Source organism: Anarhichas minor, unplaced genomic scaffold (assembly GCF_050575085.1).
Source record: "Anarhichas minor isolate MPS153535 unplaced genomic scaffold, ASM5057508v1 ptg000058l, whole genome shotgun sequence".
Classification (NCBI taxonomy): domain Eukaryota; kingdom Metazoa; phylum Chordata; class Actinopteri; order Perciformes; family Anarhichadidae; genus Anarhichas; species Anarhichas minor.
Window position 1 is genome coordinate 13,557,131 of NW_027466504.1, and position 27,835 is coordinate 13,584,965.

Sequence of the window (27,835 nt, forward strand, 5' to 3'; positions counted from 1 at the left end):
TGTAAATATTAGTAGATGGTAAAGTAAAAACAATGACTATGGTCATAATTATTAAACACACTGACACACACACAGTCCTCTGGATGTTGGTTTACATGTTGATGTTAACATTACAACTTTTTTAAATGCATAATGGTTGTTTTCCTTATTCCTCTGATACAATCTTGGTGTTTCAGTATCCTTCCTTGTGGCACATTGTTGAGGCAACAAACCAACATCTGGCCAGGTGTGTACACATTCTATGATTTATTTATTATCAGGGACCCCAAAGCTCGTCAAAAATGTAGTGAAATATTGTTTTACCCCTCCCCAAAATAAAAAGTAATGCCATAGAGGGTTAAACACTTTCTTTAGAAAAGCTAGCTGTCATTAATATAATGTCACAATAAAGTATTAACTATCAACCGCTGTGGTGATCCGTTACGGTCGGTTTTAGCACACCCCTGCGTCCGTTTGCTGAACCACACAGAGCTGGGAGCTCTCTGACAAACCGCCGCTTGGTTTGTAACGTTGCTCCATCCCAGGTTTTCTCCTCCACTCTTCCCTCCAGTGCCGACGACGCGTTTTTTTTGGCCCGAGGAGCCCGTAGGTTACGTGTGGTGGAGGGAGAGTGAGCGGGGCTGCCCTGGATGCACTCACATTAGAGGGATTTAACGTTTTAACGGGTGTCGTGCTCCGCAAAGAATAGACTGCGCACGTTGAGAAACGACTAATCCCGCTCGATGCATGTTCGGGTCGGTGCTTTTATCATGAGTCCATGTGTCATCGTCGACAGAGGATTGAACTTGCCAGCAGTCTATATTTGCCGAGGAGGGAAACCAATACAAGGTCTCGCTGTCTCGCTGGAGCGGAGTATTATTAGCAGTTCAGACAGTGCAACTGTCGCTTTGTGGTATGTAAAGCATTTCAGCCGTAAACGAGTAAATAAAAACCTCACGGGCAAGTAAACAACCCGTATCTACACGGCGCGTTTCATGACAGCGGTCAAGTGTAAAATAATAATAATAAACAGCGACGCTGAGGGCGTTTTTACACGGTAATAAAACCCTCTTCCGCCAGTCAGCGAGACGAAAACAGGATCCGACCTCCAGCCTGAGCCCACTCCTCAACGCGACTGCCCTTTAAACTGTTTCAGCCATGTTAGTCCATTCCTGAAGCTACTATTTGTTTTTGTTTTTGGATATTTCTTCTGATTTTATATATTTATTCAAAATATGGTATTGTGTATAAGTACATTGGATTTTCGTTATTGACGTCAGCCTTAACAGCACTTGCTCGTCCAAGTAGATATTTCAGGCGGGGCAAAAGTGTCATTTCCAGCAGACAAAGTAAAGAACAATTGCATAGATTTAGCTTATTATATAGTACTTGATGTCTTTGAGATCGTTTATTTTGTGCTCAGTCTGTCTTTGCAACACTGAAAATACATTTAAAGACTATTTGTGTTTTGATTTTCCTTCTTTTTACTCTCTTTATAGGTCATGCACTGCAAATACACAATAATGACAGTATCGTAATTTCTAGTTCACGAAAAAAAACCACAGAAGAGGAACATTTTTAACAAATAATTGCCCCGAGCGAAAGATAAAAATTCACCTGGTTCCCATGCTGGCTGCAAGAAATCCTCCCCTCCACTCCCTCAGCCATGCCTGCTACTACCAAACGCACCCGGAGACGGACACCTGCTCAGAGAAAAAATGTCCAGAAGGTGATTAGCACCAAGAGGCAAACCTGTAACTCAAACAAACCCAGGGGAAGAGCCACAGAGAGGCCCCAAAAAACACCTGCAGAACCCAAAAAGTCAACGGCCAGGGCCCAGGCACCATCAGGCCGAAGCCCCCGTGGAAGAGGGGTGAGTGGGCCTGCTAGTCAGGGCCCCGGGAGGTCCGCTGGCAGAGTTAACCATACTGTAAATGTAACAGGATCTGCAAGGCTTAGACGGCCGAGCAATCTGCCTGACCACTGTGGCGAGTTACAAGACCCCCTGGGGCGAAGGAAGTCCCTGCGTGGTGCACAGGTGCCTGTTACTCCCTGCGAGCCTCTTAAACCTCGCAGAGGGGGGAGAAAGACCAGGGGGGTGGCGGGGAGACGAGCAGCATCACAACAAGGAAACGCAAGAAACAAGCCCTCAAGCACCAGCATCAACGATTCAACTCTCGATGAGGAAAATGATAATCTGGACACCTGTGATGCAGAAGAAATACTCCCAGTCGCTCTAAAAACAGATTTTGAAGTTCCTTCGAGAATCAAAGATCAGGGTTTAGGAGTCAACAATGCTAAAGAGGGAAGCCCTCTTAAAGCAGATTCGCCACCGCGTAACGATGTACTGGAGTGCAGCTGTGACAGTGCTGTGACCCAGCAGGAGAAAGACACTGTCAGTCATAACAGTGAAGGTGATCTGAGGTGTGTGGTTGGGGTGTGTGACGATGTTGATGGACAGCTCAAGCGCCGCAGTGACAGAAGTAAAGATAGTCCCTCGCCAGGGGGGCAGGGCGGCTGTGAGGGAAACGACACTTCATCTGGCCTTAGAAATAAGCCTGATCATCTTGCCAGTGATGGTGAGCAAGATGATGTGTGTGCTGTCCACCAAGAGGAAGATAACACGTTGGACCTAAAAGAAAACAGGAAGGATAGAAGAGTGATAATTGTCACTGAGAGAAAAGAAAAGAGAAATCATGAGAGAGAAGAGAGTTTAGAGGAAGAGAAACCAGTTGAGGGACAAAAGGAGGCCGTGGAAGAGATGGAGGAGATTGCTGAGAAGCTAGGTAGTTGTAAGAGAGGGGGAAAAAGAAAGGAGACTGATGTTTCCATCAATCCTGCTGACTCCCGACCCAGCGCTCCAGCCTCTCAACCTCCAGACCCACCTCACTCTAACGATGGACTAACACCACAGTCAGAATCACCTGTACGCGGGCTATTTGTCTCCAACGCAGCTACCTCAAATCCCACCAAAGCCCCCTCCACCTCAGAGGCAGTTGAGCCAGAGTTCCTGAGCCAGGGTAAGACAGACATGCAACCAACCCTTCATGGTGCTAAACCTCAATTCACAGGGTCCTCAGTTGTCGCTGAAACCGCCCTGATGGTGCAGACCGTTCTCGTAAAAAGACATACGCCGGTTATTATCCGTAGTGACTCCTTCAAACCCAGGTGCTTGAAGGATTCAAGCCATGGGGAACCACACCACCTGCAAAGCCTAACGACCCATTCTCCTCCGGGAGAGAAACAAGCTTGCACACCAGCAGAGACGCAGACCAAAGATAGTGAATCTAATCGGGAGCCATTGGAGCGCCACAGCCAGAAGGACACTCCTTCGCTGTCATTGTCACTCGTTCCTCCCTCGAGCACAGATGCCCTGACAGCTGAGTGTCAACCAAACCTCGGCAAGGACAGCATTGCGGTCGCCGAGCCGGACCCAGTGCCAAAGATCTCGACTCCTTCTCTGGACAGCAGCTTCACCTTCTCCTGCAGCTCAGAAAGCACTCGATCCTCTTTTTCTTTCGACACTGAATCGGAGACAGGGTATGGAGAGTCCAGTCCCTCTACTCTACCGGGATCCTTTGGGCCAGAAGGGGCCTGCTTGCCCTCCTGGACCGCGCTCAAACCGCAGAAGAAGGAGAAGAAGAAGAGGAACAGGTGTGGAACATGTGAGCCGTGCCAGAGGAAGATCAGCTGCGGCCAGTGCAGTTGCTGCCTCAACCGCAGCACTGGCCACCAGATCTGTAAGATGAGAAAGTGCGTGGACCTGAGGAGGAGACGACCTTCATCTCTGCTCACTCTCTCTGCTGCACAGGTGAGATTTATGTTACGCCGTACAAGTGCATTTAATTACATTTAAACACATTTTAGTTGGTTTCATTGCAGTCAGGTCTTCAGCTCATTCTCACAAGGAGGTACATTTAGTCAATGATTTCAGTGGGAACATACTTGAGCTTCTTTTTGCATCTAGAGAGTTGTTACTATCCTATGACAGCATTGCTTTTGATCTCCGAGGTTTCCCAACTGCCCGCTGGTAGCAGCAATGATCACGGGTTGAAAGAGCCAAACAGTTAAAACAGAACGATTCACTTTCGCATTGTGTTCCACATTTTTCGGTTTCAACAGATGCTGCTCACTTAACTTCATGGTGTCTTCCTGTTTAAATGTTGGGGAATGTGTTGAGTGATAAAAGGGGAACTGCTTGTGGGCGAATGTGTGTGTCGAGAATAGAGATGGTATGAATGCATGCGATTCAGTGTTGGTGATGACCCGTGTTAAGAGGGGAAGGAGCTATCACATGACCAGCAGCTTAACACGTGCGTGAGTATGTGTCTGTTTTTCTTCGTCAGTGTGTGTGTGTGTGTGTGTGTGTGTGTCATGGTGAAAGCTAGAGAATAAGCTATTTTGTGAGTTGCACATGGTGACTGTGTATGTGCATCTTTGTGTTTGGAGATGGGTATGTAATTAAGGCCAATTTGAGCCGGATGTTTTTGCACAGTGGCACTGAATGGCATTGTGAAGGCATATTTTAGAACCATTAAGACAACCAATGAACACCCAGGAAGTTTGTTAAGAGAGGAATTTTTCCCAGTCAATTTTAAAACAGCTATAATCTCGCTTGTAGTGATGAACTTACGGAGAATTATCCCTTGACTATACAGCTCCCTTTAGCTTTACAGAGCTCTATAGCAAGTTTAAGCTAACTGTTTAGCTGTTCTGTCAGCAACGTAAATGTTTTGATTCAGACTCTCACCACTCTACTCATAATGTCATTTTCGGCCTCAGCAGTCAGCTGTTTTTAGTGGACAAACACTGTACGTTACCTAGCAGACAGAGACAGTTAGCGACTAGCTGGTGAACATAGTAGAACATGTGGCAACTAAAGGGACACATTTGTCCCTTTAGTTGCCAAAGACAAAGCTAAAAGAGAGTGATTATTGGACTTACATTCAACTCCAAATTTATATCTATTTATATTTTCTCAGGTTGAGACCAAAAACAGAGCAAAAATGTTATTGAGTGGTGGAGTTAAGTGTCCAGAAACACAACTGCAATGAGGTTATAATATTGCTCTGTGTATGCAGCATGTGTACGAAGGCAACTATTTGCTAACTTTAGCAGTACCAACGTTTTGTCAGCGCTGTGTGGTTGTCAGCTTGTATTGGAGTTATTCTACCACATAGTGGCCAAAATGATTAATGCAGGATTAAACTGTTTACTTGTTTGTGCATGGAACTTTGTAAAGTAGTATTAAAACTGATTCAGATGTGGTCTTAGCTAAAAGCAAATCTAAATATAGTGCTTTTTTTAATCAACAACATGCTTATGGACAGATGGCTAATAGATATATTCTCAATAATTTTGGTAAGTGGGAATAAGAGTTCCTCACAGCAGCTGGCTACCAGAGCCACAGAACCATGTACATAGTTCAGTGGCTGGGGGAGGGCTCTGTGTGAACAACTGTGAGAGAGGGTCCATGTGGCTGTTGCCTACAAGCGTGCATGCATGCACTGGCAGAGCCCTCCGAGTCGTAGCAGTGGCAGATATACCTGCGGTGTGAGTAGTGATCAGTGTCAGAAATAATCAGGGTCAAAGGGCAATTTACCTTCAATTCAAGGTATCTGAATTTTAAAACACTATCAAGGGGGAGAAATTAAAGTGTGGGATATATTGTGTATAGAAATGGCCCAAAAAAACCTACCAAAATGCCCCGGGTACTCTTGTAGTCATGACCTTTGTGCTCTATTTCTGTGAAAGTGTAAGAGGGTGTGAGGAGACAAATATCAGGCCAGGAAGAGATTTCTGAACATATCATTTGGGATAGAAAGAAATGTGGGTCAGTGGGTGTGTGTGCGAGTAAAATACACATTCACGGTATATGTGGTTGTTACTTTTGACATTACATATTATGCATATTTGTGTGGTGCATGCATGCTGTTGGACAGCAGACAAAGATTGAATGACAGAACCGCAGATCCTCTCTCAGTTGTTCTCTTCACTGACATCCCATTGACATACATGCAATGCCTGGGTTTGGGGTTTGGGAACGGGTATTTGTTTGATTCTATACAACTGCGGCGGTGGAGCCGGCACCAGGTGCTGATCACGACCCTTTACTTAATTATAGATGCAGAACAGGTGAAGTAACTTTACCTCTTGTCTTTTATTAAAATATATAATTGAAGAAAGTGTATGAGGGTTTGTATGAGGGTTTACTTTTTGTGTGCTTATAGTCTGAGTAATACGGTAAAACGCTTGCTGGCCAGTCTTGCTGATCAAGCTCACACACCCTTTCAAGTTTCTAATGGCAGGAGATTGTGAGAAAAGGGACGGAGGCCAAAGAGGAGATCATGTAGTGGCATGTGAATTCTGTTTCTGGTTTTTCCATGGTGAGCTACTGTGGTTTGGTTTTACTGTGTCATAAGACATTACATACTTAAATATACACACAAAACAGACCACAGATTGAACAGTATAAGGCTTATGAATATGAAGACAAACAAAAACACTCACAGCTGTATCAAATAAGGAAAGTCCATGGTTTGTGTGTTAATAAGAGACAAAGTGAGCCTTTCTAAAGCTTGATGGCCCCCTCGTGGCCTCGCTTTGTATTATGCAGTGAGGACAGGTCTCCCTGCCTGGTCTCACCTGGCCCTGAACACACCAACACACACACACGCTAACGCGTACAAAATAGAAACAAAATACTACAGCTCATAGAGTGCGTAAGCTCCAGTATTTACAGAGTTAATTTAACAGTCCCGACATGTTTAGAGCTCAAGGCTGCAGAACTGACGCACTGTTATATTGGCTGACGAGGCAGATGTCAGCACTCATAGATAATGTTTTAAACGTTCACATTTCTGCACAATCGTACAAACAAATGACATTAGAACACACAGCTGTCATTAAATCATCCTTCACTTATTGTGTAAACAGCTGCCCCTCAGTCAGTCAGTGCTTGTAGCTCATTAGCACTACCTCTTAAATACATAATTCAATTCATAAATGGATGCAAGATGTCGACATTTTTGCAGTTCTGATCATTTCCATTGTTGTCAGCTGATACAGTATTTCATATTTCAGTGTATGTATGCACAGATACATATACCTACCTGTGTTTTTGTATATTATTAATTAACAATAGGACTTCTGTCTTTTATGAATAACAGCGTATTGTAACTGCTTTCAGTCAGGTTTTAGAGCTCTCCATGTCACGGACACGGCCTTGTGAAGGTCTCAGCTGACAGAGGCGACTGCTCAGTCCGAATGCCAGTCGTGCACCAACTGGAAACCTGGGTTCATCTAAAGCAGGGGTCATCAACGATAGTTGTCCAAGGGCCAGAATGTTTCTAAGCAGACAATGTGGGGGCCGGACTTCCAATAAATATATTTTTCAAAGTCTCAATCTGCGGTGGGAGGTTGTCTGAACGCTGACCCGTCGTTTTTATTTCGTTTCCAGCATATGGCATAACTAGGGCTTGGCAATATTGCCAAAATCTTCTATCCCGATATAGATAATTTCATATTTTTAAAAACGTTATATATCCCAACAAAGCATATTTTCCGGTAATTCAATATACTCCTGAGTGAATACATGACAAATAAAAAGCACTGAGTGCTGTCTCTCTGATATCTCGAGATGTGATTCCATCAAAAGACGAGGGATAAACATATTGAATTATTGCCAAGCTCTAGTTGTGTAATATCTGTATGTGATTTCCCTTAGACAAAAAGCAGCACTCACAGATAGTATTAACTATTATCTGTCTCCTTCTGTCACTGCATTTATCAAGACCATGCACTTGGTGAGGTAGACTTTGGGTGAGTTTGAGGTGCACCATAATTACACAGCTACGGGAGTATTGAGATCAGCACAATACAGCTGCAGGCAGACTATACTTTTGACAAATAGTAGTCTGCCTGCTTCCAGTCAGCTAGCCAGCTCAGCCCCAGCTCCCTCTGCAAACTAATTTATTTCCCGCACTCCTCTTTTTTTCTGCTGCAATGCATTTGCCAGAGGAGTAGCCCAGCAAAGACAACACGTGTATTTGAAAAACACTTGCCGATCCCTCAGACAGCACTCTGGCGGGGAGGACAGGCAGCCTGCAGCACCCAACGGTGACTGTTTGCATTGCAACTGATGTTCAAAGCTGTGTGTAGACACACACAGTGATTATTACCTGTATTTTAATGTCAAATGGGGATGTGCATGCACATGTCTGTGTGTGTGTGTGCGTGTGCATGAAGGTTTTTACAGCTTGCAGTTCAGTTTTGTATGCAGCAAACCTCCTCATTGTTCTCAAATGGAACCAGCTTAATGTGAAGTAAGAGTGATTTGTCCCAGCAGACGCTTGTGTCAGGTCTGAGCTCCTCTTCCCCCTCTCTCACACACACACACACACACACACACACACACACACACACACACAGAGCATTGGAAGTCTTCAGCGCTGACGGTTGCCATGGCGACCTCATTGTCTGGCGCTCACCTTTGACCGGCCACGGTTGTCTGATGGAGTATTCTTAGGGTCGTAAGGAGGATTAGTGGAGATAACCAGCAGACACGCACTGTGGGTTTTAAGGCTGTGCCCTCGGTAACCTACATCCAGGTAATTAGGTTAAACTCCTCAGATTGTCCTGCTCATAGTGGGTCAGCAGCTTGATATATTTCAATGACAACATAAAGGGTAAGAGTAAGAAATATATGCAATTACAAGTACGGATACATTTGAATCTGCACTGGTTGACATTACCATACAGTAACATCTACAATTGTTAAAGTAAACATGGTGTTCACTGTGATGCATTATCCATCTCAGATAAGTCGATTGTTGTACTGAAGTGAAATGGAACAACTGGCTGCCTTTAAGGAAAAGAACCTTGTAGAAAATTGTGAGTTTTGTTTGTTACAACTCTTTAAATGTGTTTTCTAAGCCACTATAGAGTTTGGTGTGTCACTATCCTTTCATTAAAATAGGTACAGTTTCTCCCACATGTGCATGCGGGGCACTCTGGCAATGAGCTGAAGGAAAGATGCACATTCACACTTTTTCCGTCACATTATGTAAATGCGTGGGACAGAAGTTGTGATGAGGTAGTGATGGTTCGTGAAATGTCAGAGAAACTGCCAACATTTTAACAGGGCCAACTCATGACCAAGCAGATTGCGTTGTGCTTCAGCCTACTCTCTCTCTCTCTCCTCGGACTCCTTCTACCTCTGCAAATGCACAGATTTTATTACACGAGCTTGGTTATGATTCGGGCTGCTTTGTATTTTCTGTCAACTGGGTCCAAGCCAATTAAATGTAAAACAACCTTGTGAGGTAGTTATCTGTAATAGCTGCAGGGCTTGGGTAGTGGCCCAGAAAAGGGCTCCGTGGACAAGGGGAAATGTCTGTTTTATTTGATTTGGGGCTGAGTTATTTGGCCTGAGCCCCACTATGCATCAGAGCAGATGTATGGACCAGGCGGTGCCAGGTTGAAGGCTTACATCCAACCAGAGACATTGATTTAATGACTTTAATGAAGGATTCCACTCAGTTTGCTTTAATATACATTCAGCTGTAGCAGCTCAGCAGCATTGTTGTCTGTTTGTTCAACGACAACAATGCAAAGATTTTAAGTTTTTTATTATTATTCTACAATGTTTATAATTCAGCAAGAGATTTGAGTTCAACATTGATACGACTAATGCTCCTCTCCTGAGCCCTCTTAGGGCCGTTGCATCTGTGAGTTTGTACCGTGTCCTGGCTGTTGTAAGGCTATAAGTCCCTGGATGAGCTTTGAAGTCGTGCCACTTGGTTTCTCCGGGTGTAAAGAAATTCCCACTCTGCCCCCCAAAAGAAATGCCACTCAAATCCTACCAAGGGTACACAATGGCCTCCCTCTGGAGAAACCAGAGCTTATTCATGCATCAACCAGATCTGTCTACCTTAGAATATATTTCACACACCTGACAGGGGTATAAATTCTTCTCGCTCCCTCCTGTCATTATGTCTCTACCCCAGACAGCCGTCCGCTGAGTTGTGATGATGCTCATCCCTTTGCCTTGTCCATAATTCCCTTTGTTCATCATTCATTATCCTCTCAGCACTCTCTGTCGCTGTACAGTGAGTGCAGTCGCTCTTTAATGCACCACTGGAGCTTGCATTCATCTGTCTGCACACACATTTGTGTGTGTGTGTGTGTGTGTCTGTGTGTGTGTGTGTGTGTCTGTGTGTGTGTATGAGTGCATGCACACGCGTGCAGTCATATGGCCAACATGCCTACTCAGCATGTTTTATAGCGCAACCTTAAGTAAGCCCTTTCCTGTCTCATTGTGAGAGGATCTGGGGCCCCCATGCTGCTCTGCCTAGTGTTTGTGTGTGTGTGTGTGTGTGTGTGTGTGTATTTGGGTCAGTGACAGTTTGTGTCAGTGTTTACTAAAACCGATGGACCCGCTCCCCTTCCTCCTCGTGTCCTTCTCAAGGTGAAACACATATTTAGCCACAGCTAAGCTAGTCCCAAACTCAAAACCACAGAGCTATGATAAGAGTTGATACTTCAGTGTGTGTTTGTACAGATTATTGTCTTATGCTGAACAAAATCAGCAGGTAAAGACTTGGATAGTACACACACAAGATTAAATAGGACATTAGGTCGATGCAAACGGGTTTTGAAATTCCTCTCTCCTCTCCTGGCCTATGCTGAGGTGTCTTCCCCTCATGCTGACCATCCAGTCCATGTGGGTTTAGGGTGTGGTGTTGCTGTTGTGGTGTTGGGGGTCTGTAATCCCCCCCCCCCCCCCCCAAGGGTTACAAACTATCAATACAGGAAGTGTGAAAGCTACAAACCTGCATTTGTATTTATGTGTGTTTGTTGAGGAAGCAGAGAACATGCCGTGTGCAGAACGCTATTGTGCAGACATTTAGTCACAGTCTTAAGTCGCCCCCGTTTTCACTGATACCCGGTCCAGCTACTTGAGTCAGTGTCGGACTGATATCGGTATCGATGCATCACGAGTTTGAATCTGTGTGATTGTGTGAGAGATTGTGCATGAGTGGACTAGATGAGCAACATGGGGACGGACGAGTACAAGCACAGAGCTACGTTTTCCCGTTTTCCCCCACGGTTGTTACCACGATAACCTCCATTATCTTTCACTGACGGTAGAAAGTCACAACTTACACAAAGAAGAAAGAAGACGAGAAACTCCCAAACTACTGCCTTTCATCAAAGATGTGTCGCTTTCCCATGCAAATGAGAGACAAGTTTATATTAGCGTCAGCGGTAATGGCCGTAATGACAACTTATTGGCAATAATCGCGCTTGGCACAGCTCCATCACCGGGCCGGTCTCCAACAGGTCAGACTCCAGATGTGTCAGAGACAGTTTACGACTGTGGTGCAGAGCAACTTTCTCTACCTCACTTGCATGCTCATATACTGTAGCTTAGGGTGATTAATGTCCAGACTACTTGTTCCTAACGAGAGCTGGGTAGCTTAATATAGGGGGGAAAAAACACTTGGGACACTTAAAGAGCTGAAGGGTGCGGTGCAATATTGTAAGTAGTTGTGGAGTATTTTTTGGATGCAGGAACGGAGTGGCTACAGGAGTAGGACTGTTATGAAGACAGAGACGCACAGTGCAACTTATTTATGTTACTAGGTCATGCTAGTGGTCGGGCTGTATCTTATACAGGCTTGCTTTGTTGTTGAGGTTGGTGTAACCTGTTTGACAGTTTGTAGACTTTGCCACAAATGTCAAACCTGTCAGACTACCTGTGACATTCCAATTCAGAGGAGAGCTCAACTATAACTGCCACGATGTATCTGACAATATCTAATTTAACCCAGAAATGGCTCCTCTCAATTTGGTAAGCGTGACTCATTATTCTAGATTTATAGTAGTCAAATACTAAATGATGCATATTTTGGCACATGTAAATGGTAGTGAAATGCGCTTATATTTACATATTGATTTGGCAGGTGTCCATATACGTTTATGCTGTCCAGTTCAGGGTTAAACGATAGTAAAAGCTACCGTATGTCCACGTGGGTTGGTCGTATAAATGCTAAATCTGCAGGCACTGATCCCCATTGGGATTTTTTTAAAAGCTGAGAATGTGTTTTTGTAATGTGGACTGAGGTTTTCTGTTACTGACAGTGCTTGGGAAAGATTATTTTGTGGTTGATGAAGTTTGCTCCAGCACACCACACACATGCCTTGTGTATAATTTGTGACTAAGTGTTTAGTCTGCATCAGTGTCTGTTTTACAGTGTGTCAGGAAACATGTGATTATTACTGAGTACATGACTTCTGTTGAATATTACTTGTTTCTGATGCTAACCGTAGATGTACACTAAATCATGAGCTACCTGCTAACACTGAGCAAGCGATATCAAATCTGAACACAGCCTGTTTGGAGTTCTAAATCAAGATAATGTGAGACTACATATACGTGAAGCCACAGCATGCAGGAGTGTGACTATGATAAGTCATGAGCATCTAACTGACTGTTGAACTCTGCAGTGGGATAGTAACAGATAAAAACATCCAAATCTAAGTGTTAAAACATTGTAGTTAAATGTTAATATGGTGTGAAAATGTACATATTCATAAATGAATTGTGTTAATGTTGTCACAGAGGACTCAACCTATTCCCTTTAGGAATACATGTGATCATGTGCTATATTGGCTACCATAAGGCATATTGCGTGTAACGTGCTTATGAATACCTTTTGACGTGGCTTATTGCTGAATCCCTTAATAATGACTTCATCTTCCACCATGACTTGTTTGTCTATTCATTCATCCTGATATTTGCATGCTTATTGCATGAAGCCTACGTTGATGTAGTTCTCATTGTTGTGTATGGATTAAGCCGCACGCTCTCTGCTTCCATTATCAAACACTCTTCTGAGGTGGGTTTACTAGAGTGTTGCCGACAGGCACCGGCTCAAGCTGCCTTCATTTTTCCTTGTCCCAGTATGACCTCGGCGTCTTGGCCACATGGTTGCCTTTAAAAGGGGGGGGGGGAAGAGTGCTTTACTCTCTCATAACATTTTTCTCTCTTTGTCTTTTGCTTTCTGTCGCCTTGTTTTTTCTCGAATTCTCAGGGAATTGTTTACAAGGAAAAAAACGCTTTGGGTTGGATGAGCGAGAATGAGGGGAAAGGGTTGTTGAGACCGTGTGGATGTTGTGAACATCCTCTTTCCTGCCACAGTATTCCAAAACGTCTAGAATCTAGATCGTGTAGAAATTAGACGCGCTGCAGAAATATTCAGTATAATAGATAATAGGTCACGTGACTTCAAATCACCAAGAGCCCAACAGCAGTGTGGTGAGCTGCTTCAGGGGTTAATATCTCAGCGGTGATGGAATTGTTTTCCTGTGATCCAGATCCAGCATGTGTGCAGTATCCGTTCCACAGCTTGCCACCAATCCATGTGTGTAGGGCTGGAGTAAAAAGCCCACATAGGGGATCCTTTGTTTAGGAGAGTCTAGGCATGGAAGATAATTTACAAGCCACAAAGGTCCTCACGCCATTGGCTGATGAGGCTCTGTCTGCGTCTGCGAAAGGCATCCCGTATGTGTGTGTGTGTGTCTAAATGTCTGCGTGTGTGCATGTCTGCTGTAGCAGCACTTTGCTACAGCGACTCACAGTCGCACCAGTCATGACACCCAGGAGCTCGCCCTGCGCACGGCTACTGTAGCCAGCGTTTTTCTTTTGAGGCTGAAGGAAGGCAAAGCAAGATGGCCACCAATACCTTTTAGGGATATGCTGCCTAAACCGGAGGGGCTTCCTCCGAGGACAGACAAGGTAAAGGCAGCCCCGGGGTCTATTGTCTCGCTGCAGATGGCTGAGCTACAGTGGCGCTCATCGAGAGGTTGTCCTCCGTTGTCTCTCTCTCTCTCTGCCACGCTGGATTTAGCTGATTGGAGTGCTTTATTTGGAAGCTGGTGTTGTTATTGTTCCTACTCAGTCACTGAGGACCCGGGGCTTCTGTGTGTGAGTGTTTGGCTTGTCTTTTCCAGGCGGGTTTAAAGGATGTGACCACAAAGTCAGCAATAAAGAGGTCAGTTTCCACGGTAACAGCCATCGCTCTTCTCTCTCCCCGTCGCATGTCGTTTTCAGCTCTTATGCCGTATGAAGAGCCCCCTTTGCTTCCCCTTTTCTTTGGTGCAGGGCTTTGGACAGCCATATTTCTGCACCTGCTGTTTGCTGACTGCTTAGCAGAGAAGTGGAGTGAGTGCTTGTGAGCCGTGGGTGGTAACTTGTAGTTTGGCAGGCTTTACTAGTTGGACTGCAGTAGCGAGGATATTATTGTGTGGTTTGGAGGAAAGATCCCTCTGTTACTGTCTTAATCTGTATAATTTTACCGTTAATTAAGCTCTAATTCATACTGGTGTACTGAGAGACAGGTCTTTCAAGTGTATTAGTTTTATTGCCACCTATAAGTTCTTGTTCTCTGTTTAATGTAGTGTGTTTTCTGTGTTCACTATGTGTCATTGAGCTCAGCGCAGACAGGAAACGCTCACTCAATGAATGAAGGAAATTCTCACGTGTATAGAGAAAGATACCTAAACCACTACTTACACCCTCAGCCAGGAAGGAAGCATGCTTCTCTCTGTGTATCGTTTCTGAGAGTGTTGTGAGGTGAGGATCCTAGCGGTGTAATATTTCTGCACAGCCATGAAGCGAACAAACAGCTGAAAGTTACTCTGAATCGCTCCAAATTTATTTGATGAATTCCAAGCACTCTCTTTTTTATTTGATTTGACTAGACATGTTTATGTGTGTGTGCGAGTGTGTTTGTATGTCTGTGTTGTTGGGGGACGAGTAGATACACACTCCTTTGAGCTTCCTTGGAGATCCAGAGAGAGAGTTGTTAGGATTCAAGCGACGGTTACACTTCTGTTGCCAGGGCAGGTCTCTGAACGCCTGTTTGTGTGTAAAGCACTCGCCCTTGGCTACTCTAACGTATGTTTTGTTGATGTTCAGAGCTTCGACGGACACAGCCGTTGGATACTGTAATGTAATACGTGTTTGTCTAAAAGAAGAAAACTGTGTTTGCATTTTAAAGAATAAGCACAGCGCTGTGTGAGTGATTTTACCAAGACACAACAAACTCACAACACAAAGACACGCAGGCCTGAACACATCACAGACCCAGGCTAAATGAGAGCACATGACTCTGCATTTACATCCTGCATTCGGCTTTTTGTTTTCAAAATGTAACATAATTAAAAACAGGGGCTGTTCTTTGATGTCAGCTTCGTATCGTGAAGACTTGGATGCACAAAGGAGATGCACATTTGCACACATGCAAACGCATGCAGAGAGACACGCGTGTGCCTGGTGCAGTGCTGGAAGCTGTCCAGAGCTGCTTTGTCATTGAAAGCAGTTTATTGTGACAGACACACACTGCCTTTTACCCGCCCCTCTCCCTCTCCCTCTCCCTCTCCCTCTCCCTCTCCCTCTCCCTCTCCCTCTCCCTGCTCCCCATCTTTTTCACTCTTCCTCTCACTCGTTCATTTGAACGTCGCGGTGGTCCGTTTCCACAGGCTGTGTGGAGCGGCTATCTCCCCCTGTTGCATTGGCATCTTCAGTATTGCCTCAGCCTGAGCTCCAGCTATCTGTTGCATCAGCAGCGTGTTTCTAGTAATACGGCACAGCCCTGACAGATGGTGGACTGGGGAGGAATCAGAGAGGGATCGCGAATACCACATCAGTGCAATGACTTGGTGATACATTGGGTGCACCGTACTAATCATGTCTAATCTCATTATATTATTAACCATGAACCATGAATGGTCACTGCAGTTGAACCCCTGCCTAATGTTAAATCCTCCCTACACCTCTTTAACATTGTTTTAAGGAACAGCTTTTGGCAATGTGCTTTGCATTCCTGTGGACAACTGGCCAAGAGCATACACAAAGAATATTTGAAATATTTCCAGCTCAGGTACACTGGAGTTAAATATGAGAAACATTTCCATCTATCTCAGCCATCAAGGGGTAAACACCAGGTTCACCAGTGCCAATCTCACATACTCAAAGAAGGGTTTTCATCTGCAGATTTTATAGATTGTCAGAAAAAAATCATTGCAGACGATGAAGATAAAGACATTTGTCGAATGACATTGGCTTCAATTGTCTTAACAGCTTGAACACTTGCTGCTTTTTTGCTCTCTTCACTCTCTTTCTTTTACCATGAAAACTTGTTGTCGGCTCCAATCAAACAACAGAAATCACACAGCAGCTTCTCTGGTGTCAAACATCCTGATCACAAATACAGTCACTGCCTTGGTAAAGTAGTTTTAAAGAACTCTTCTTGTCTTTCTCTTCTCTTTGATGTCACACAGCACAGCGACAGTCTTAAGGCAACTAACAAGCGTCTTCAAACACCCAATGCGGGAGATTGCTCAGTATCAACCCTCTTAGAACTCAGAGCTGCCTTTGACACCTTTTATTTTCCATTTTGAATTGAATGCGTTTAGCTCTGGAAGACTGCTTCGTCTCCTATTTGTCACTGCCTTCTCACTCATGAATGACTGATCATGCTCTTTCTCAGCAGCCATCACATGTGGGATGTCACAAGGCTCGATTCTGTTTTCACTGTAAATACGTGAAAGTCAGACACACTGTTACCATTTTATCCGCGATGTCTGAGAAGCTGGACCGGACCCAGCACCCATGTCTGATAGAAATAAAGAGAACAGTTGAATAGAGCACATGAAACTGATGAAATGTTTTCTGTTTGGTCTGTGGGTTCATAGGAGTCTGGTTTATATTGAAGCACCGTTGCTGCTTACTTTTGATCTGTCAACTTGGAGTGCACATCTCCCGCTGTAAAATGCATCAAAACAGAGGCAATGCTGGAGTTTAATGGGTGTTTATGCCAAGTAAACAGTGATAAAGAACAAATCTCCAGCTATTCTGCAGTTGCGCTAGTTCATTAGTAGGAAAATGGGATTCCTCACACACACACACACACACACACACACATTAATATCAACAGTACACACAGCTCACATGAATGCACATGTATCCTCCAGCTCCTGCAAACAAGTTTAAGATCCTTTTGCTGAGTCTGGGCACATGATGCAGTGTTTTTTTTAATCTTTGTCACGCTGCAACATTTTAATCAGTCTTCTACTGCTGAGGGCTTCTATTCTGAATGTGATGCGGGGTTGAATCCTAAAATAAGAAGCAGCTGTACTTGACTTCAGTTGATCATATGCTCACTCGAGATGATAAAGAATAAAGAAGGCTTTTACTAATATATGCCAGATTTTGATCAGAATGGGTTTGCCTTCTTGCCCTTTTAGTTTCTTAGATAACTTAAATGGCGTCAAAAAAACTGCCTTAACTTATTTTTCTCCCCAAATCAATGGATTGTATTCCTATTCATGGAGTTATGGCTGTCTGCACTTAAGAAGGTCTGTGTTAGTGTGTTTACAACATGGCTTTTGGAGGCAGTCAATATGGCAATACTGCGGACCTTTGGATGGTTGTAGCTCTGCTGGCAGTCGGAATCCTTATTAGCCAAAGGGTCAAGCTGCACTGTGTCTGGATAAGACCCTGAGTGGGTTAATCACTCAGTCAACAATGCCTATGGGTTAACATGGCAGGGTGTGTGTTAATAATCCCATGTGCTTGCATACACATGCACGCACGCGTGTCCAGAAACACGCCTACAAACCCGGCATACACACAACATGTGCATACGCGCTGAACACATGCCCTCAGTGACCCACTGGCAGTGGCATAATCAAGAACAGTCCGTGACTGCAAATGTTCACTCGTTGGCTCTCGGCTACCTGTGGGTCCGTGGCTGTCAACACTCCACAGCTCATGCAGGAATTTGGTCCCGATTGAACCCTCGACTGTGAACTCACACAATTTAACTTTTTGTTTGCTCTGTTTACGAGATTGGTTTCGGACAAGATTTATAGAAAGCAGATTCTTTGTTTTCACAGGCAATAATATTTTCCACAGACTCGATAGTGGCTGCAGCAGATGCTCATGCCACGCTGGGAGGCAATCTGTTGTGCTGTTAGCCGTGACTGTTAGGAACAAGCCGAATCACTGTATACTGCCAGAGCTTGTTGAGTCACTTCTCTCCTCTTGTTCCTCTCTTTCTCTCTGTTTCTGTGTCTCAGGTGGTTCCCGAAAGTGGGTCGGTAAATGGCAAAGGCAAAGCGCAGATGGATGACACCCACACGGCAGTGGAGGAAGATGAGGGGGAGGAAGGCCACATACCTCACACACAAGCTCCCACAATTACCCACTCGCTCACCCACAACCTGGCCTTGGACCAAGGCGGACGGCCGGCACTTGTTAAAAGAGAGCCCGGGCTGGAGGTGACCAGCATTGCACTTCACCAACACATATGCTCTTCTGTGACTTTTCCGAATGGTTCTGCTGAGAACCTAACAAAACCTAACGGTGCTAATACGACCACTGGGTCACACTCTGATCTGAAGTCTGCATATAAAAGGACAACGATTGCATCGGAGCCTCAAAGGAGTATCATCGCTGCAATCCCTAAAGACTGCCCTGAGAATGGACCCAAGACTCCTCCGGACGACATGTCAGTTCCACTGAAGAAGATCAAACTGGAGGAGCCGTGGATGTGGATCACTGAACAGGCCACCACACAGCTGAGTGATGAAGATGAGGTCTGCGAAGACCCGTTGTCCACGCTGGCCGCCGTGGTGTGTCTCTCTGTCACAGAGAGGCAGGGACTGGAGGAGAAACTTTTCAGCTCGCGTTCTTCCATTCTGTGCTCCATCAAAACAGAGCCACCAGATTTGTACTTTGTCAAAAAAGAGCCAGAGGACGTAAAGAATGACTCGTGTCAGAAAAGCACCCCTGTTAGCCTGCAAAGGACTCCCCAGCCTATCAAAAGTGAACCTCCTCCAAGTGTTTTGCAACCAAGCGTGCAGTCCTTGGCAGAGAGAAGAAATCTTAGTTTTGATCAGGCTATTGCTATTGAGGCCTTGACTCAACTGGCAGCTATACCTCAGAGCACCCCAGGGTCCATTAAAGTTGAAAGTAAGTGTGAACATCCCATTTCTACTCCTGCCCCATTTTCAACTTCCAATACAAATACAAGCCTGCAAGAAGCCAAACCCACAGCAGCCATCCGCTACAACAAAGTGTCAGTCATCAGCTCACCACTGCACCAGACGTCAGTCATACGCCCCCCTGTGGCCAGACAAGGGAACGTCATCCAGCGCTCCCAGGGGTCAAGCTCTAACACGAAGCTGTCTCTGCAGGACCTCTTAGAAGCCAGCTCAAACAGTGATAAAGCACCCTGCAGGAGGACAGAGCCGGGCTTAAGTTCTCATGTCATCAAGTCGGAATGCAGCTATAAATATCCCACTGACATGAAGTTCAGTAAAGATCATGAGCGCTTGTTTGGGGAGGACAGAGACAGGGTTGTTGGTAAAGCGAGGAGAAACAGAGAGGAGGAGGAGGTGGCAGCTCAGCTGGCAGACCTGGCCTTCATCATCCAGTCTCGACACAGCCAGCAGTCAGAGAACAACCCTCCAAAAGGAACACCTGTGTCGGCCATCAAATACAACTACAACTCCCAGCTAACAACCAGTCAGAAAAAGCCCCCTGCGAAAAAAACAAGGGCTACGCCCGCCAAGCCCAGGAAGAAGAAAAGTGATGGACCTAATGAGGGGGCCAACTGCAGGACCCCCCTCTCAAAACGCACGCCAAATGGAGAGACGGCCCACAGGAGCAGAGGCCAGAAGGTTCAACCGCAGGGGAAATCAGGCCTTCACCACAAGAGGAACCTGTTTCTGCCTCAAGCTCAAATTGACCTGAAGAGATACTTGGCTGAGGCTCAGGAGGAAAGGAGACAACTCATCCATCACAGTAACGCACACAGTGCCGCCCTCTTAGGGCCGCAGACTCAGAACTACAACACTCTCACAAGGATGAACCACACTCTCGGTCAAGAACACCCCCCATGGTCCCTTTCGAATGGTCCACTCCACCAACACAATCCATGCAATGGCCATGCTGCAGGACCGGGGCAGGAGTGTGAAAGGCGTTTGTTAACTCAGGTAGCGCAGCCCTGTGGTGGGCTGCAGCACGGTGCTGATCCTAAAACCAACCCAGCTAATACTGCTTTCCTCAGCCACACCGCTGGTCACCACAGCCTGGCTAATGGCTTCTCGGGGGGTCATCAGTCCCCTCCTCCAAGCCAGCAGGGCTACTACAAGCTGGAGAGAACAGGACCTGTCACTGTCCTGTCCACAGCTACTGATGGGGATCTGGGCCACTCTGCAGAATCAACTCCATCCAAGAACAGCGTCAACAGCTTTCTGGAGTCTCCTATGAGTTTTCTGGATACCCCGACCAAGAACTTGCTCAACACGCCTTCCAAAAAACTGGCTGATCTTCCATCCTGTGAATGTGTGGGTGAGTTGGTGCTACTTAAGATTTTTTTTAGGTGTGTAGCGTCTATATCAGTCCTCAAACTGATATTTTCTGTTTCTCTCTGTCTGATGCAAACACATACACATACACACACACACACACACACACACACACACACACACACACACACACAAGCTGTGTCCTAATTCAAGGGCCAATTCAAGCAAAAGGAGGCCACATTTCTCTGCCATATTTGGAGGAGGCTTTGGGATGCTCTGTTAAGCCCTGAACTGAGATCCAGCTACATTTACTGTGTATATGACATTTACGTTAATCTGACTCATTTATCAAGAGCATCAGTTTTTAATCCAAAATATGCCAGCATCACATCAGTTTTTGAAGGAAAGTTCTACACTCTGTAAAGTTGCTATGATGTCCAATAGATGTTCCTGTTTTTTCCCCACAGACCAGATCATTGAGAAGGAGGAAGGCCCTTACTATACCCACCTTGGGGCAGGACCTAGTGTTCCTGCAGTGAGGGAGCTGATGGAGAACAGGTAGAGTGACTACTTCCACTCTGTTTACACCGTGTATATGTGGGTGTGTTTTCGACCAAATATGCTGAGAGACCACTAGTCGACCTCGGGCTCGGTGGAATGGGGTGGAGTCACAGCCAAAGAGTCTGTCAATAAAAGGAAGCATTGCTGAGCGAGCTCAACACGTTGTGCACCCTCTTTCTCAGACACACACATGTTGAAACAGGAAACCCTTTGAGCTGAGACAAGATGGCAGCCTGTTTAAAACATCTTGAGATCCATCGCAGTCTGTCCGCAACCACACAAAACTGAAAAAGTGTCATTCTGCAGTCATTGAGATTTTCAATGACAAATGTATTTTTAGTCAGTAATTTGATCAAATGGATGTATGTATTGTCAACTGCCCTCAGGTATGGGTAGCAATGTAAAGTTAAAAGATGTGTTGTTACTGGTATGTGCTCTGTGATCAATAGAGCTTATAGTTATAAACTTACATGTGTTACAGATATGGTGCCAAAGGAAATGCAGTAAGGGTGGAAGTTGTTGTTTACACTGGGAAAGAAGGAAAGAGCTCCCAGGGGTGTCCGATAGCTAAATGGGTAGGTAGCTGGTGTTCATGGTAGTTCACCCTAAATGTCCTGAATATGTCTTCTGTATATTGAAGTGTTCTTGTGGATCCCACCAAAGTGTATTTAGGGGCAGAGATGGAAGTCACTCCCAGATTCTTACCCTTACCAAAACCTTAAAAACCAACACATATTTTCCAATGACATCCCTCAACAGAAATGTCAAGGCTTCCACCTCAGATTTACCATCTTTAAACTATTCTCTTGAAACACAATCTTGTAGTTTGGCAGGTCAATCACAGTGCTTCGAACCCTTTACCCCGTAGGTATCCATCATTTTGTGATATTGTATAAAAACATTGCTTGTTTCTGCTGTGTTACAGTGCTAACGTTCATCTGTTTGTTTTCTGTGTGACAATCATCTTGACAGGTGATCCGGCGCGGCAGTGAACAGGAGAAGCTGCTGTGTCTGGTCCGCCGGAGGCCAGGGCACTACTGTGACACTGCCGTGTTGGTGATCCTCATTCTGGCGTGGGAGGGAATCCCTCGACCGGTGGCAGACAATCTGTACCAAGAGCTCACACAGACCCTCTTTAAACACGGCTCCCCCACCAGCCGTCGCTGTGCCCTGAATGAAGAGTGAGTGCTTCTTCCTTTGTTTTGCAATGATCATTTTTCCTCCCAGCTTTGTTTGTTTCTTTATCTTCCTCCCGCCACTCCATCTCCGCAGTCGTACGTGTGCATGCCAGGGTTTGGACCAAGACACATGCGGAGCTTCATTTTCCTTTGGATGCTCCTGGAGTATGTACTTCAATGGCTGTAAGTTTGCCCGCAGCAAAGTGCCCCGCAAGTTCCGCCTGCATGGAGACTACCGGGAGGAGGTGAGGGAGTGGTCATCTTCAAAAAAATCCTAGAGGAGATCATCTATTATAATCTCTTCTATTTGTTTCCGTTGTTTTTATAGTGATGTGAGAGGAAATGTTGTGTGTAATCAGTGTGCTAGCTATTTATCTGGGATAAAGGCAGAATTCAGCCTAGTGGCTTATGTTGGCTATGACAATCTCACCTGTATATTTTTTTAATAAGATGCTCACCCCAAAACTGTTGAATCTGTCCATTACTTTTAGGAGGAGAAGATAGAGAGCAACCTTCAGAATCTTGCCACTGACCTCGCACCACTCTACAAAAGACTGGCTCCTGAGGCCTTCCAAAACCAGGTATGGAACATTAAACAGCTGCCACACTTACCTGATGATCCATAGCTGTCTCGGGCTACTGTTAATGTAGTTCCAATATAAATGATGTTAATTGTCCTCTCATTGTTCTCAAATTACACAAACCAAGTTGTTCTTGTGTCTTGTCTTTTCACCTGTAATAGGTGGAAAATGAGGCGGCAGGGGATGACTGCCGGCTGGGCGTGAGGGAGGGACGTCCTTTTTCTGGGGTTACAGCCTGTGTGGATTTCTGTGCCCACGCTCACAAGGACACTCACAACATGAATAACGGCAGCACTGTGGTAAGCAAGCTACAAGTGTGACGCTGTGCCTTATAGTTGTATTTCATGTGTCCATCTCTGAAGGTATTGATCGGCCGACTGTTACGTTGAACAACTTGCCTTTTGTCTTTGTCCTTTTTCCAGGTTTGCACTTTAACCAAGGAAGATAACCGTGCAGTGCGTAACATACCAGAAGATGAGCAGCTCCATGTTCTGCCACTTTACAGGATGTCTGAGAGGGATGAGTTTGGTCAGGTTGACACCCAGTGGGCCAAAATCCGAAGTGGTGCTCTGCAAGTCCTGTCTGCCTTTCCCCGAGAGGTGAGTGAGCAGGAAGCAGCGCTTATTTATTTTTTCAATGTTGTTTTTCTTTTCTTTCTGACTGCACCATCCGTGGTTTGAGTCCTTTGCTGCAAAAGTTGATGTATAACAACATTAAAACATGTGTCATGTTTTAAACCATTGATTTTTTTTTTTTTGTATCTGTCAGGTGCGTCTACTGGCTGAGCCAGTGAAATCAGCCCGGAAGATAAGGCAAGAAGCTCGTCTGAAGGCTCAAGCAGAGAAACTGGAGAAGAAGCTTGGGCTGACTCCTCTCACTCCTGGGAAAGTGAAAAGCGAAACCCCCAAAAAAGGTAGTAAATCCAAGTCTCTTGTCCTGTTATTAATCTATTATAATCAGTAATACGTTGAGGTCAGAAAGCATAAATGTTTCTTGTTGTCATCAGCGTTTTAGAAATACATGTATTTTCTATGCCAAAACAGAGCCACAGGGCTTCTACAGCTCATACAGACTACCACCCAGACCTGCCAGCGTTGGACGGTACCCACCTCAGGGGAATCAACCAAGCACTTACAACCAGAGCACCAGCAGCTACCCCACTCTGGGTGCAGAGGTCACCCCACAGAAGGAGGTCATCTCCCCCAACCACCACGGCCTGCCTGGCCTCCAGTTTGGACAGAATGGCTCAGCACTTAATTATAAGACAATGAGTGACGGCATGAATGGTTATTCTCCAACATCTGGTGACCGGAGTGTTCTTAGACCTCCACATAATGCCCTTAGTGATTACCCCCATACTTTTAAAACTGAGCCCAAAGAGGTGCACTGCTCTCCTCTGCTCAGACCCTCCCCCAGTGGGAGTGCTCCTCCTCACTCCTCCTTCTCCCCCAGACCTACCTCTGAGGGCCTCTTCAGCAGGCTCAACGGACTCCACAGGGCTGCAGAAGATGTCGCGGCAGAGGTCAGGGGTCATGGCCTTCCTCCGCTCTCATCTCTCCCCCTTCCCCCACAAACTCCCCCGCTTGAACCAGAGGAACTTAAGCAGGAAGAGGTGTGGTCAGACAGCGAGCACAACTTCCTTGACCGTAACATAGGCGGAGTCGCCGTGGCCCCGTCACACGGTTCCATCCTGATAGAGTGTGCGCGGCGGGAGCTCCACGCCACCACCCCTATCCTCAGGCCAAACCGCAGCCACCCCACCCGCATCTCCCTGGTCTTCTACCAGCACAAGTCTCTAAATGAACCAGGCCACGGGATGGCTATGTGGGATGCCAAAATGGCCAAGCGGGAACGGGAACGGGAGGAGGAGGCTGAGAGGTTAAGGATGGAGGACTGCCTGAGCAAATGTGGGGGGAACAACGGCAACGGAGCTGGAGGTGGGGAGCTACAGGGAGAAACGGGGGAGGAGGCGGAGGAGATGAGGAGGATCATGAATGTCCCCACACGTCAAGCGTGGACTCTCCAGAGGGATGGTGTCGTCACCGTGTCCCCTTATGCTCTTACCCAGGTGACGGGCCCCTACAACCGATGGACTTAGTCAACATGTTTTACACACACACACACGGAGAGAGAAAACTCCTACACCCTGTGCTTCTGCCTTACCTCAATCAACTTCAAACTGCTACTCTCATTTTTACATCGTTTTCATTGTGCTTTTTTAGATTCTGTTTGTTGGCTTTGCCCTTCTTCATCTCTGCCTTCAAAGTGATGAGGAAGACCAAAGTTTTGTTGGCTTTTTAACTGTGAGTTTCTGTGTTTTTATTGTAAAAAGATGGTGCTTTGAAGCATTTTTTAAAATGTTTTTAATCTGGTTTTATACACATGATTAAGAACAAAAAAGGTGATTATTTATTCTGATCATAACGATTTCTATTTAATTCCTGGTGTAAGCCTGTTTACTGCAAGATTTCTATGATAACCTGCATTATGTGTTGATGCTCAGAATTTATGTTGTACAGTAGGACTGTTCTCTTTATTTCAGCCAATAGTTCGCTTTTCATAAGATGCATCTCATTGGCTTTTACGTTGGTGCCATTCTTACTGTAACCTCTCTGTTAGACATCATTACATCACATAATGTAGAAAGCAAGACTAATATTGTGCATATATTTACTACAGATTGTCACATGTAGCATTGTGCTTCTTCTCCGACTGCCTCCGACTTCTGTTGGCAGCCGATGAAAGAAACACACTTGTTTTTTTGTTTTTATTTCTCTATGTCCTGATGGTTTGTCTTTTATCCACAGATATGTATGGCATATTACAGTAAGAAGCACTTTTTTATTTTCCTAAACTTAACTTGAAAAAGGTCCCAATCCGTAGGCCTGATTATGTATGTACAGATAGAGATATACAGTATATGACAGTTTAGCATGAACATGTTTTTATTTTTACAGTATTTCTGCATTTATTTGATTTTCATCCATTTGATTGAAAATGGCATACATATCTAATGGAATTCAAAATGTAACATAATGAGGAATCATGAAATGCTACAACAATGAAGTGCTTATCATTTTTGGCACTTAACTTATGTTCACCTTCTGGAAAAGGAATTCAAAAATTATTTCATAGGGCACAAGTGTGATTATAGGATTTCAGAAAAAATGTTGATGGTGCTAATAAGACCTCCGTCTTTCCCAGAAATCACAAAGTGTCACGTATGTCAACAGCATATTACCAGTTTTTATGTCCATACTCTGGATTTGAATACAAAACTGTGTCAGCCGGTGCTGAATAGTTATTTCTTCTATATCCTCCTCTCTGCTTTTGTTGAAAAACCACTCAAACGTGAAATCCCACTCAGACAATTGCCGAAGACGATTTCAGGTGCTCGACTCTTGTGAACACTTTGTTTACAGATTATAGCTTTTTATTTACAGGGTCTAATTAAGGAGGTTGGTGTGAACTCCTGGTGAATCAGGAACTTTATTTTTTTTTTACCCATGAAAGAGAGGCTCTTTATTTCAAGAACTCATCAATGAAATTTCAGCACAACCGACATCACTGATATTCACACTAACACTGGTGGTATAATGTTTCCTGTGAGAAACATTTTGGTCTTTCACACACTTTGACTTCCTTTTGGTGCTAATAGGACAAGATGTCAAGGTACATGCATTGACTTGACTGGGTTATATACTGTACAGTGATGGCATGGTGCTTTTATACAATGCACACTGATCTGGTATATGCTTCAGTGCAAAGGTCATTTTATAATTTCTGTGGGTAGTTGTTGGCTAACAGACTGAGATGCTTTGGTATCTCCCACCATTGATCATGATGTTTTTCAAGTACCAGTAAAAAAGCGAATTATTGTGCAGATGTCCAGCTAGAGTTTTAAAAAATGTCTTCCACAGATAACCAAACTGTGTAACAATTATCAAAACACACATCATGCTCACAAAATGAAATGAATGTAAACCGTTTTTAAGTCACTTGATTTATAAAGAACATTTTTGAACACATGACATGACAAAGTTAAAGTTGTAAAAAAAAAAAAGTCTTTTGATTTACTTTGGGGGACGTACTCAGTCCACGATGAAAGTGTTTGTATCAACGAGGAACTAAGAACTAGCACCAGCATTCAAAAATTAAAAAAAAAAACCTTTTATTTGTAGAAAATGTGTAAATATGTATGTGAACCATATTGTTTTTACTGTACTGTTAATGGTGTTTAGACAATGGATGATCTTGCTTATTTTGAAACTGCATTAGTGTATGTTGCTCAAAGTATATCCAGTTTAGACTTGAGGAGAGACTAAATTTAGCATTACTTATGTGGATGGCTAATCTCTTTTTGGGATTGTGAAATAAAGTCATATTTATATTTTGGACCTGAACGTGATTTCCTTTGTCCTGATTTGTTCAAGCTGATCTGTGTTTAGCAAGAGAAACACAACTTATTTTAGGAGTTATTTCTTATTCAAAAAGCCTTATTCAAAAATGTAATTTTTTCAATGAACACAAGAGGGCTTTAGGAGTTAAGTTATCTAAAGATAATCCGAATCATAAGTATTACCATTACCACACGACCCAAGCATATTGAGAAATAAATGGAGGAAAAAAATGAAGGAGAAGTGTTTTGTCTATATTTTTATTATAGATTAATTCCAAGTTGAAGTCCCTCTATCATACTGAATCAATCAACGTTTTTCTGTCTTTTTACATAATTGTAGTTTGACAAGAATCGTTAGTTGCATCCATCCAACTTTTTCTCAACTGATGCTGATTCTGATTCTTCAACTCAGGGTATCAAGTGTTGCTCCAATACCAGCGCTGTCTTTTCCCCACTTTTAACATCTGTGTACTGCACGGCGTGTAACTTATTGGTGTGTTTTTTACATTAGATAACATGAATGAAGGCATTGCTGTGGCATTAAAAAGGCAGTCTGTAGTGACTGAATGAAAGCAGCGGAGCAAGAAGTACACAGATATTTTACTTCAGTAGAAGTAGTAATATCAGTGTAAAAATGCTCTATTAGAAGTAAAAGTCATGCAGTCTAAACTTTAGTGCATAAGTACATAAGTATAAGCATCAAAATATACTTGAAGTCCCAATGCTGAATGGACCACTAAACATATTGGATTTCT

General features: G+C 44.5%; 1 protein-coding gene across 3 annotated transcripts; it reads left to right on the forward strand.

Annotated features, from left to right (window-relative positions):
• The first annotated feature begins 500 nt into the window (after window positions 1-500).
• Window positions 501-27,084, forward strand: tet1 (tet methylcytosine dioxygenase 1). Of its 3 annotated transcripts, none has more exons than XM_076076825.1 (12): window positions 501-1,139; window positions 1,479-3,790; window positions 18,127-20,404; window positions 20,829-20,919; window positions 21,404-21,497; window positions 21,895-22,103; window positions 22,195-22,345; window positions 22,592-22,681; window positions 22,843-22,980; window positions 23,104-23,280; window positions 23,450-23,594; window positions 23,725-27,084. In XM_076076825.1, exons 2-12 carry the CDS (start codon window positions 1,646-1,648, stop codon window positions 24,777-24,779), a joined length of 6,573 nt encoding a protein of 2,190 aa, XP_075932940.1. In that variant the 5' UTR covers window positions 501-1,139; window positions 1,479-1,645; the 3' UTR covers window positions 24,780-27,084. The 3 variants fall into 3 exon arrangements, with proteins under 3 accessions (XP_075932940.1, XP_075932939.1, XP_075932941.1); XM_076076824.1 differs by having other exon boundaries at window positions 501-892; XM_076076826.1 differs by lacking the exons at window positions 501-1,139; window positions 1,479-3,790 and adding an exon at window positions 13,495-13,780.
• The last annotated feature ends 751 nt before the right edge of the window (window positions 27,085-27,835 follow it).

What these genes read in the sequence shown, in the direction of transcription:
- tet1 (XM_076076825.1), top strand. Translation starts at nt 1,646, where the DNA reads ATGCCTGCTACTACCAAACGCACCCGGAGACGGACACCTGCTCAGAGA. An exon ending in ATGGAGACTACCGGGAGGAG is followed by an intron (nt 22,346 to 22,591) that starts GTGAGGGAGTGG and finishes CATTACTTTTAG; the next exon opens with GAGGAGAAGATAGAGAGCAA. An exon ending in TGAATAACGGCAGCACTGTG is followed by an intron (nt 22,981 to 23,103) that starts GTAAGCAAGCTA and finishes TCCTTTTTCCAG; the next exon opens with GTTTGCACTTTAACCAAGGA.